Source organism: Pyricularia pennisetigena (assembly GCF_004337985.1).
Source record: "Pyricularia pennisetigena strain Br36 chromosome 4 map unlocalized Pyricularia_pennisetigena_Br36_Scf_11, whole genome shotgun sequence".
NCBI classification, from domain to species: Eukaryota; Fungi; Ascomycota; class Sordariomycetes; order Magnaporthales; family Pyriculariaceae; genus Pyricularia; species Pyricularia pennisetigena.
This window is the reverse complement of record NW_021940923.1, coordinates 1,110,975-1,122,380: the sequence shown is the minus strand read 5'-3', so window position 1 is coordinate 1,122,380 and position 11,406 is coordinate 1,110,975. Positions and strand designations below refer to the sequence as shown.

At 55.2% G+C, this 11,406-nt stretch overlaps 4 protein-coding genes across 4 annotated transcripts; 3 read left to right on the top strand and 1 right to left on the bottom strand.

Annotated features, from left to right (window-relative positions):
* Positions 1–379: 379 nt before the first annotated feature.
* PpBr36_10868 (uncharacterized protein) lies at positions 380–1,621 on the top strand (the record flags this gene model as incomplete). Its single annotated transcript, XM_029897976.1, has 1 exon — positions 380–1,621. One exon carries the CDS (start codon positions 380–382, stop codon positions 1,619–1,621), a length of 1,242 nt encoding a protein of 413 aa, XP_029743825.1.
* A 1,633-nt stretch (positions 1,622–3,254) lies between these two features.
* PpBr36_10867 (uncharacterized protein) lies at positions 3,255–7,024 on the top strand (the record flags this gene model as incomplete). Its single annotated transcript, XM_029897975.1, has 4 exons — positions 3,255–3,513; positions 3,611–3,858; positions 3,923–4,059; positions 4,150–7,024. The coding sequence occupies 4 exons, from the start codon at positions 3,255–3,257 to the stop codon at positions 7,022–7,024; spliced, it is 3,519 nt and encodes a 1,172-aa protein (XP_029743832.1).
* Positions 7,025–8,135: 1,111 nt separating this feature from the next.
* PpBr36_10866 (uncharacterized protein) lies at positions 8,136–9,225 on the top strand (the record flags this gene model as incomplete). Its single annotated transcript, XM_029897974.1, has 2 exons — positions 8,136–8,364; positions 8,495–9,225. The coding sequence occupies 2 exons, from the start codon at positions 8,136–8,138 to the stop codon at positions 9,223–9,225; spliced, it is 960 nt and encodes a 319-aa protein (XP_029743771.1).
* Positions 9,226–9,765: 540 nt separating this feature from the next.
* On the bottom strand, positions 9,766–11,274 carry PpBr36_10865 (uncharacterized protein; the record flags this gene model as incomplete). The annotated part of the gene is made up of 1 exon (XM_029897973.1): positions 9,766–11,274. The coding sequence occupies one exon, from the start codon at positions 11,272–11,274 to the stop codon at positions 9,766–9,768; it is 1,509 nt and encodes a 502-aa protein (XP_029743830.1).
* Positions 11,275–11,406: the final 132 nt, after the last annotated feature.

The window sequence follows — 11,406 nt, the reverse complement described above, 5'->3', positions numbered from 1 at the left end:
TTAGCCCACAGTCTTTCGATAAGAGCTCAATCAATTACCCCGCGCATGCGCTCGCCAAACTTTGTGGCATTTGGACCCACTTTATCATGCCGCTTCTCATTAAGGTGCATAGACTGCTTGCAGAAGACGCGACAAATTCCTACTATATAAACCCAGACACCCAGACGTCATCGGTCATTTGTGAACCCCGCCATCAGCGCTGCTAAATCCATCTCTCGACCGAAATTGAGTGGCCCGTATAAACAAAAAAGTCGTCACGCTAACGAATACCATAAAAAGGATCAAGGGGTCGCTATCTCCGCCCTGTTAGAATAGTGGAAGCTACCTTGGATTTCCAAACACTTATATTTTCAGGCCAAGTTCCGAGCGCACATTCAACATGCAGCTCCGCGGCTCTCTGGCAGGGCTGTCGGAGGAAAGCCCCGTCACCTTGACACCCACTGAGCCCGAAGATATGTGGCACGCAAACAATCTGATACGAAACCAAGACATCCTCAAGGGCCATGCCATTCGACGAGTAACCACAGAAAACAGTACCGGCCACACGACCTCGAATCGAGTACATACGGAGCTCACCCTCCGCGTAACCTCGACACTCTTCGATCCCGCCGCCTCCGCACTTCACGTCTCGGGCGTCGTCACGGTGGAGAACGACGTTGTTCCGCTGGGCAAGTACCACACCCTCGATCTCGAGCTGAACCGACCATTCACATTATGGAAGAAGGACGGCTGGGACTCGGTTGCCGTCGAGGCGCTTCGCGACGCCCTCAACACGGACAGGGATGGCGCTGTCGCGGCCATCGTAATGCAAGACAACTTTGCCAACATCTGCCTAATCAGCGACTACCAGACGTTAATCAAGCAGCGCGTCGAGAGCAGCGGTTCGGCCAAGGGAGGATCTTCCGGCCGCAATGCTAGCAAACGCGATGGACCCGACGCCAAGACCACCAAGTTTTTCCGCATGACGCTTGATACGCTGCTGCGCAACATAGACTTTAAGGGGGAGGCGCGTCCGTTGCTGTTGGCGTCGCCGGGCTACACGGCACAAAATTTCCGAGATTTCATCAAGGAGGAGGCAGCGCGGACGCGCGACAAGATGCTGGCGCAAATAGTCAAGAACACCGTCGTGGTGCATTCGAGCTCGGGCAACGTCTATTCGCTCAACGAAGTCCTCAAAAGCCAGGAGGTGTTGAAGCAGATGAAGACTATGAAGTCCGCCCTCAGCTCCAAGGGCATGGACGACCTCGAGGCCATGATTCGTGCGGATGATGGTCGCGCTTGCTACGGGTACAGCACTGTCAAGAAGGCCGTTGAAGAGGGCGCGGCCGGACGCGGCGGTGGAGTGCTCTACATCAACAATGCGCTTTTCCGGAGTCAGGACATTCAGGAACGTAAAAAGTACGTGGCGATAGTGGACAAGGTCAAGGAGGATGGCGGCGAGGTCAGGGTGTTGAGCAGCGATCACGAGGCAGGGGCAAAGCTGCAAGCTCTGGGAGGTGTAGCTGCCATGTTGACGTACCCCTTGGTTTTTGACGATGATTCCGACGAGGATGCTACAGATCAGGAAGGGGATGATACGGTTCCAACCGATGCGGGGAGAAAGACAGGGGGCATAATATGATTTGTTGTTTGCGGGTTCGTTTCAAGACAATTTTGACACAAACATGGCCAAACATCGGTAAAGCTAATAGCTCGAACTGAGCAAAGTCGTCGACTACTGATGGGCATGACAAGATAAAAGGCAGAAAAATAAACAAGATGTAACTCAGAAAAGGTCAGGCAACCGGCTATTCCATGCCGAAGATGTAGGGTGGGGCTTTACGTAGTAATAAAACCGAGGTTCAATCGGGTTATTTCTCCGCGCCCAAAAGGAATCGGGAGCTTCATTGCGCGTGACGCAACGAGCAGAACAATGATGTAATTGAGACTTTCAAGGTAAAATAGCTTAACAGCATTAGAGTACAAAAATAGTAAAGCTAGCTCGAAATTGCATCGATGTTTGCAAGTCAGCTGTACCGTCTGTACTACCGTACCGTGACGATAAAATCCAATAAAATTGCAACGATAACAAGCCTTTCTTTACACCCAGCAAGTACCGCCAATTACTTTACTTTGTATCGGATCATTCGAGCAACATCTCGTTCGTCTGTTGCATCATTACATTGCATGCGACACGCTACAACAACAGCACGGAAGCTTAAGGGTAGCTTCGCTGTTAATGACGTGCCCCACCGAATGAGCTCTATTTATTAATTACCTACCCCTACTTTATCTTAATTAAGAACCAACCGGCTGCCAGCCTGCCAGCCACAACTGCAGGGGCCCTGTAAATTTCGTCGAGACCGCGCTCGTGGGACCTGAGGCTCAACTTTATCGCGAACATAGTTCAAGATTCTGCAACCTTTGCGCCAGACAAACTGATACATAGGCTAGACTAAGTCCCAAGTTGAGCCGGTCTAGAAACTACTAGACTACCACGTACCTTGCGGACGACCCTATCCACATGCATGCGTACATAGCTATGATCTACTCTGGCTACCTGCGTAGATAGCACTTGGACTTTATAGCAAGCAGCCAAACCCTCCAACTCAGGTAAGCTCTATGACTTGGCTGACTGGCGGGTGACGTGACAGCGTCAGCTACGTCGGCCTTATTTTTTTTTTTTTTTGTTTTTTTGTTTTTTTAAGCTCGCTGAGCTGTCGGGCGCTAGATCGTTGTTCGTGTCCGTGTCCGAGTCCGTGTCCAGGATGGGCAGACATTGGACATTGGACATTGGGTGGGTTGATCCCATGATGCTGTTAAAGTTCTGACAAATATCTCTTTGGAATAAAATATAGAAGAGAGTGACAGGGAAGGGAGAGCGAGCGATCGAGTGACAGTAAGACGAAAATTGACGGCCAACAGCCAGAGAGACAGACAAACCTTTCTTTCACTTACCACGACCCTACCTCACCTTTACCACACCTGCTTAGCTTGCCTCAATTCGGGATTTGACCTGGCTACTCTCTTATACGCTTTGGTTCTTCTCGTGCGCTCGGAATATCAGCCCTTTGCATGGGTGAACAAAGCCCGCAATTGCCGACACTTCAGCTTATTAGGAAAGCTACCGTCCACCCAGGCATCCACTTACCCATCTTGCCTTGTATTTCTTGCCCTTGTCAAGCACGTCAATTGAGAGGTCAGGACGACAATCACGCCTTTTTAGCCACTACTACTCGAAACAAAAATAAACACGGCCAGAAAACCATGTCAATATGGAACCCCGAGTCTTCCCTGATCGGGGAGGGACCGGGCCAGTATCGCAATCGCAGATCAATGAGCCGTCTCAGGTTCGCGCCATAGAAGAGTCGCGGACTGGTTCTCCGGCTGCGGCACAAACCCCGACCCCTGCGCTTCTTGATTCGTGGTTCGCCAAAGAGACAACAGAAACAAATGCGACGCCTAACAAGGCCACAGAAGCAACATCGACGGCCGACGATAACAAAGATCCGGCTACCAGGACCAATTACCAAGGTCAGTTACGCTGGTTAGCCACGCATCCAAGTTGCGTCTTTCGCACAACCGGTCAGAGTTCCACGTAACCTAACACAAAGCCGCATGTACTCTCCAGGCAGCAGCGTTTCTCACCTCGCCGATGCCGCGTCTGCAGCGCCCAGGACCCCTGCGAACAAGTCCGAACCTACTTCGAAGCTGTTGTCGAGCGGTCGACCCGATTCGTTACAGAATCAACCGTCCGCATCCCCTCCCGTCCACGATGCCGGCACCGAGCAAGCCCATAAGGCGACCGCTTCCGTCCGGCGCCCCTCGCTTGCCGTCAACCCAGCTACCAACCACGCGGCAATAGATCCTCTGTCGCAGGTATGAGTTCCTTCTGAGCCACTCTGGCGCTGCAATTTTGGTTACTTACACGGCATACATGTAGCACATATTCATGCGCACAAATACGGAACGGAACTTGACTTCAAAGCTTCGAAATCCTACCTCCAAATCCGATGCTTCGGCTGCTCTTGACGGACAACGACTCGCTGGCGACGCCACAGATACCCCGGATAAGAAGAGGTAGGATCTTGCATCAGAGCAGACAGTCAAGCAGAGTATCTGGGATGGTTGGATAGAAAAGGCTGACACCAACAAACGTTGCAATGGCAGGCCTCGCTCTTCTTTTCTTTCCCGCCTCGGCATGCGCGCAAACAGACTCCGCAATGATGACGACGATTCCGGCTCAGATGTCGGCTCGCAGCGACCCGACGGCAACAATGCGCGCGTCTTTGCCAGCCCCGTGGGCGCCCAGGGTTACATTCCTCACCACAAGGAGCCGCCCCGTTATATCCGCACCAAAGTCTACAACAAGAAGGAACGCGAGTTCAACCGCATGTTTCTGGCCCAAGAGCTGGTAGGCACAAGACCTCTTGCGCAGGCGAAAACGGACGAAAAGGTCCCCGTCGTGACCGTATCGAGCGCCGACGGGACAAGTAGGAGGGCAGAGCGAACAGGTGGGGCTGTTTGGGCGACCGAGTTCAGCCGCGATGGCAGGTATCTGGCAGCTGCAGGCAAAGACCAAGTCGTCCGCGTATGGGCAGTCATCTCCACCATCGAAGAGCGACGCACGCGGGAAGACGAGGAAGAGGCCCTCCACCAGCAAAGCAGCCCGATCAGCAGCGGCGGCGGCGGCGGCAGGGAGCGGCTACAGGCGCCCGTGTTCCGGGAGCAGCCATTGCGCGAGTTCCAGGGTCATACGGGCGAGATCCTGGACCTCAGCTGGAGTAAGAACAACTTCCTGCTGTCCACATCCATGGATCGGACCGTCCGCCTCTGGCACGTCAGTAGAAAAGAATGTCTATGTGCCTTCCGCCACGGCGAGTTTGTCAGCAAGGTGGCGTTTCATCCCCAAGATGACCGCTTCTTCCTTGCGGGGTGCCTGGACTCGAGGCTGAGGCTATGGAGCATCCCGGACAGGTCAGTCGCCTTCGAGGCGCAGACCAACGACATGATCACAGCCGTCGCGTTCACGCCGGATGGCAAGACGGCCATCGCAGGCATGTTGAACGGAGTGTGCAACTTTTACGAAACCGAGGGTCTCAAGTTCCAGAGCCTACTCCATGTGCGGTCTTCGAGGGGCAAGAACGCCAAGGGCAGCAAGATCACCGGGATTCGCACTGCCGAGGTACCGGCGGGCAGTGGTTCCTCTGAAAAGAGGGTCAAGGTGCTCGTCACGTCCACCGACGCTCGTGTACGTGTCTATAACCTCGGCGACAAGGCTCTTGATGCCAAGTTCAAGGGTCACGAGCACGCGGCGGCCCAGCTCTCGGCCAGCTTCAGCCATGGTGCAAATTATGTCATATGTCCCAGCGAGCATCGTAAAGTGTTCATCTGGAGTCTAGGATCACCGAACCAGCGGGCCTTGAACATTTCAAACTCGGGCGGTATCGGGACCGACACACTAAAGGGAGACAAGGGCCCCTGCGAGTCTTTTGTGGCCCATGGGTCCGGGGTAACGACGGCAATATTTGCGCCCGCGGAGACGCGGCAGCTGCTCGGGGCCAGCGGCGATCCAATCTACGATCTGTGCAACCCGCCGCCGGTGACTTTGGTATCGAGGGAAGAGGAAGCGGCCGCCGCTGCGGCGACGTCGTCAAGTAGAGACCCGAGTCCAACGTCGCCGGCACGTACGGCTCACAACATGAGCCAAACCGCCCTATCCGAGGCTCCCAGCGTCGCAAGGAGCCGAAGAGTGGACGAATCTCCGGCGTACTTGGCCCGCTCCACGCACCAGCAAGGCAACATCATTGTCACGACCGATGACACGGGCATCATCAAGGTGTTCCGGCAGGACTGTGCCTACCGGCGACGAGAGGGTCCCGACACGGCCTCTCTTCTGAGTCGCAAACGGGACAGCATCGTCGGCCGCAGCGCCAGCATTCTCACTCGGACGAGCGCATCCAGTGCAGCACACTCGCGAAAGGGGTCCTTGTCGAGATCGATCCAAGGAATCATGACGGGCGAGGGCATGCCGCAGTCTGGCGGTGCCATGTCGGAGCAGATATTGGATTGGCGTCGCGACGTTGAGGCCAACGGCAGGTCCGGCAGCATCAACAGCGCAGGCGGCACGCCGATACGGGTTGAGCGCAGCGTCAGCCCTACAAAGAGCCCACTGACCGCGAGGACTCTGGCGAGCGAGAGGAGGCGCGAGCAGTACGCCCACAGCGGTTCCCCACTGGTACCTAGGGGCGACAGAGGACATTTCAGCCCGACCTCGAGCACTTTCAGCAACCCGCCTCGTATCAGGTCTGACGCCGCCGTCGCCGCCGGTACCGTCGCGAATGCTAGCTCCGAAGATCCGACCGAGGATGGTGTAGCAAAGAAGCCTCTGGATCAACCGACGTGCTCCTCTAAACAGGGCGAGACCACAGCCGATGCGCAAAAGAAGTCCACGGCCGAAGACGAAACGCTTAATGGTGGCGAAGGCGCCACGCCAGCGCCAAGCAGTCCCTCGGGTGAGGGCGGGGCCAACAATGGAGGCCTCTGGGGCTTTAGATGGCCCAAAATGCCAACGCTGCGCATGTCCATCGGAGGGATCGGCATGGGCAGCGGCACAGCGAGCCCTGGCAAGGACGGTGTTGGCCCCGGCGCCAGCGACGGGCAGAGCCCCGTGCCGGGTGGCTATCCAAGTCTTCGGGCCAGCAGCGAGCTGAGCATCAAAGACAAGATCAAGGAGGCAAGCAAGATGAGCAAGGACAAGGGAAAAGAAAAGGAAAAAGAAAGAAAAGCCCGCACTCCGCCGTTGCAGATACCTTCCTTTTCGGACAAGTCAATCCGGAGACAGAGCCAGGCGGGGGATGGGTTGTTGGCAACAAAGGATGAGAGGAGTTCCGAGGCGGCTGTGGGCTCTGAGGAAGAAATGGCGTGCCCGAAGTGCGGGGCGCGCGAATTCAAGGCCAAGAAGCTGAATGCAGGACAGCAACAGCAACGGCAGAGACTTGTTTGTGCAACATGTGCGACGCCGGCAGCGGAGCAGGAGAGCTAGTCTGTGGCATAACTTGGGATCGGTTTGACTCTCGTGGCTAACCGAAGCAACCGTTTGGGTTTCTGTTTCTCTTGCATATGAGCTCGGCGTTTTCTGGTGGGATCATTGGTGCATCATAGTAATAACTTGGCGAGTACATGTGAATTGATTACTCTTTTATTTTACTTGTGTTTCTTCTTGTTTACATCAGTAAAAAGCCCCGGTGTGAGGTCTTGACGTGTTGTACATGTGCATGTTGTCACTTACAGATAAGATGATTAATAGTCCAACGGGCCGAATGGCCTGCTTGATTGTGATTATGAATTCTAATACAATAAGGCGTGAAATGAGAATACTGTTGATGTGCTTTGAACTACAAGCATTCGAATTGAGAGCACGACTACATGCAGCCTTTAGTCACTTCCAACCATTTGTTTGTAATTTAATGCAGAGACACACCACTTTTGCAATACACTTTACCTGATTAACCGGAAAGTAGAACTATCTACCCCAGCTAGTTAGTTCAAAACCACCTTTTTCTGGCCGCCAAGGGGCCAGTCTCCCGGCCTCGATATGACGCAGTTGCCCTGCTCGAGTGGCCGAGTTTGGCTTCCCAGTCATGGAGGTAAGCATGTTGATGCGAGGGTCACTAACCAAAGAGAAAAAAAAACACGCAACAGAAAGTTTCGTCTGGGACCGTAAATTCACTGGGTCCTCGAGACCAGAAGGGCGGGCCGCGGTCCGGGCTGGGCCCAGTGGGCCGTCGCTTGTCGTTTTGTATCTTGAGCATCCTCATCCTGTAAAGGGAGAGGTTTACGGCTACTGTCTGACACCGTATCCGCACGCAGGGTGTATTAGCTGCTACTTGTGACGTGCGACCGTGGAACTGGGCCTGGGACTAGGCCCTGATGATGTCCGGCTGGGGAAAAATGATTATAAAACCTCCTCTTCCGCGGTAGTTGGTCTATGCGGACATGGCTTCCTTTCTTTGTTTGTTTTCCATCATCCCGCAACGACTCATCACTCCCGCCTCTATCTTCACAGCGACCTTATATGCCCTAAATTTGAAAAAAAAAAGAAAATCTAGACACAGATCTAGTATTGCCTGTATCGATCTGAAAAGAAACAAGCCATGCAGACTTACCGAAAGTGGTCATTCGGTGTCGAAATCGAGCTTCTCCTCGGCAGCAAGAAGAAGCACTCGAGCTGGAAGTCACTAGCGACGCAGGTCAGCGAGAGGCTGAACAGGGCCGGGCTGGACATCTTTGTCAATGACCACAAGGACAAGTCGGCCAGGGTCTATCAAACATGGTCAATCTCGCCCGAGATCACAATCAAAGAGGATGCAGCCAAGGGAAACTGTATAGAGCCACAAAACCACCAAGCACAGACGCGTTGTGCATTATTTCTTCTGTATATGTTTGCTGACCCTCCGTTCCTCACCTCCCAAACGTGGTTTTTGATGCGGGTGTCGATCTCATATGAGCATAGACGGCATCGAGCTAGTCTCGCCCAAGTACAGCCTCTATTCAGAGTGGGTCGACGACCTCGACACCATATTCTCGGTCCTCGGCTCGTCGTTTGTGGTGGTGGCATCTCCCACCTGTGGCACCCACATTCACGTGTCCACCGAGCCGGCCATGGAGCCGCGAGAGGTCGCGACGCTGGCCAAGCTGATGCTGTCGACCGAGCCGGCCCTCGACGCGCTCATGCCGGCGGGCAGGCGGGCGTCGACCAGACACTGGTGCCAGAGCAACCGTGCCGGCAGCGCCCTTCTCGGCAGCCGGTTGACTCTGGAGCAGTGCCTCCGGGTCGTCGACTCGGCCGCGAGGGACGGGGGCGTCGCTGGCGTCGTTGCGGCGCTGAACACGCACGGGCCGGAGCCGGGTTCGGGGTTCGCGCGGGCCACTCGCGGCTGTCGGTCCCGGCTGAGCGGACAGCGGTTCAAGTGGAACCTGGCCGGGCTGGTGGGCGAGGGGGTAGGAGCCCGTACCGTAGAGTTTCGTCAGCCGCCGGGGAGCGTCACGGCCGACGGAGTCAGAGGCTGGGTGGAGCTGACACTGGGGTTTGTCGAGGGTGGTCTGAGGCGGTCTGAGAGCGGCTGCGAGGTGGAGGCATGGTACACCGTCCAAGAGCTTTGGGATCTGATCCAGGATGGAGTCGCAGCTTTGCAGCTGAGTGATGAGTGCATCCATGGTATTTTCAGTGCCAGACAGCCTTGAGATGCTCTTGGTCTTGTAGTCCCTGCCTCGGGCTATGAAAGGAAAAGAAAAAAAAAAGAAAAGAAAAGAAAAGAAGATCAAAATGCAGCCATGTCACAGATATACAACAATCAAAGGTAGCAGCAAAGATTTCTTTGAATAGGCAAATCCACAGGCTCAGAGGACAGGGCCATAGAATAGCATAAGAACGGAGACAGAAATCAAAATCACTGGCCAGCCTGCATGTATAACTCTCTCCAGTCTCCACACACATTAAATATGTCTTGGACGTGTTGACTTGCATAACCAATGGGACAAGGCCACATTTAAAAAGAACAAAAGAATCAAATCAAAAACAAGATCAAAATCAAAATGCTTGCTACCAAGAATTCCTGAGGTATGCTCGAGTATGCCGCTATTCCCAAATTAACCGGAACGCCGAACGAGCAATCTCCACGGACCGCTATTCCCAGTTCGCCATGCAATGCCGCAAAAATCAAAGAACCGAGTATGTATGTCAAGGATAAACAAAGAAACCCATCAGGGGGCAAAAAAAAGATCCTACGCCTCAATCGTCACCTCATCCGGCCGACCAGCCCGTACCGTCTCATCCCGGACCTGCTTGAGGAAAGGCATCAGGGCTGTTCCACCTGTACCAGTGAGTTGAGTCTCTGACATGCGCCTCTTGCGCTCGCCACCACTACCGCCACCACTGGCAACTCCGTCTCCATCATCCTTGGGGATCGCCACCGGGTTCTGAGGCGGCTCGCGCCACGCCACGCCAGCCAGCCCAATGTTCCTCTGACCCGGTTGCTGATCCAGGCCGGCGCGGACCTGCTGCTGCTGCCTACGCGACGGCAGGATGATGTAACGTGCCACTATTTGCAAGTGCTTGTTGCGCAGACCGGCCAGCACGCGGGTCGCCCGCGTAAAGGTGCTCCTCAGCAGGCCGCGCTCCGCCATGAGCTCGTGGTCCTCCTCCTCCTCCTCATCGTCCTGTTCCCCCATCGCGCCGTCCGTCTCCATCGGCTGCAGTGCAAAGTCGCGGATGCTCGGCAGGGATCGCACGTATTCAAGAAAGCGCCGATGCGGGCCTGGCATGTAGGCGCGCACCTCCTCGTGGAAGGGAAGCTCCTTGTCCTCGTGCTTCTTCAGGTCCGAGTTCTGGTTCTCGGTCGCCTTGTGCTCGACGCCCAGCACAATGTCGAAGAACTGAATCAGGCTGCTCTGGCCGTTGCTGCCACCCCTGAGGCCTAGCCAGTCGCCCTTGCCGTCACCCTGATCGTAGAACACCCCGCGCGGAAGGCCGGCGTCGGCCATGTTTTTGCTGCCGGCAAGGAAGGGCCGGATGGCATGGTAAAAGACGTCCGGGGCGCAGCGCTCGTGCATGCGGTCGAGGATGTCGCCGACCCTGCGGATGCAGGCCATGAGCTTGTGCAGCGCCGCAATGTTTTGCCTGCAGGCGGCCAGGTCGTTGTTTGGGATGGCGTTCATGGCCGAGATCATGACGGGGATCACACTGCCGCCCTCGCACTCGAGCGCGACGCTGACGGCATAGAACCAGGATTCATCCGGGGTCCCGGTGAATGTGACCAGCGATTCCAAGGCGTCGAGGTCAATAAAAGGGGCACCCTCGGCAGTGGTGCGGAAGTTCCACAGGTTGGTCGCGGCATAGGTTGCAGCCGGGGGCAGATCGAGATGTTTCGAAACCTCGAGCAGAGGGACGGTGATCTGGGGCGGCAGGTGCTCCGACGGCTTGTCTCCGCCCCAGATGTAGGCGTGGGTCGCAAAGGTCAGGATCAGATAGGCGCGCCTCCACTCCTGCTCGAGCTGCAGGCGGCATGTGGAGAGCACCGGCAGCTCTGCGTTGACATGGTCCCGGAACGTGTTGGTCTGCAGGAGCTTGGGCAGGGAAGACGCCAGTGTCTCCCAGGGTTGATAGTAGGCGTCCGGTAGGGCTGCCAATGGTTCCGTCGAGGGTAGGAAGCCGTTAGGCGTGACGGAGTATTTTGACTCGAGCCATGAAGCCAAGGCCGCTGGGGACTGTGGCGTATGTTCAGGGGGTGACATTGTTGTTGGTGGCGTTGATCGGATAATAAAGAGACAAGGTGCAACTGCAACAACTAACAATTTCAAGTCGTGATAAAAAAATGTAAAAAAAATTTGACAAAAGAGAGAGAAAATTAGAAAGCAAAAAAAAAA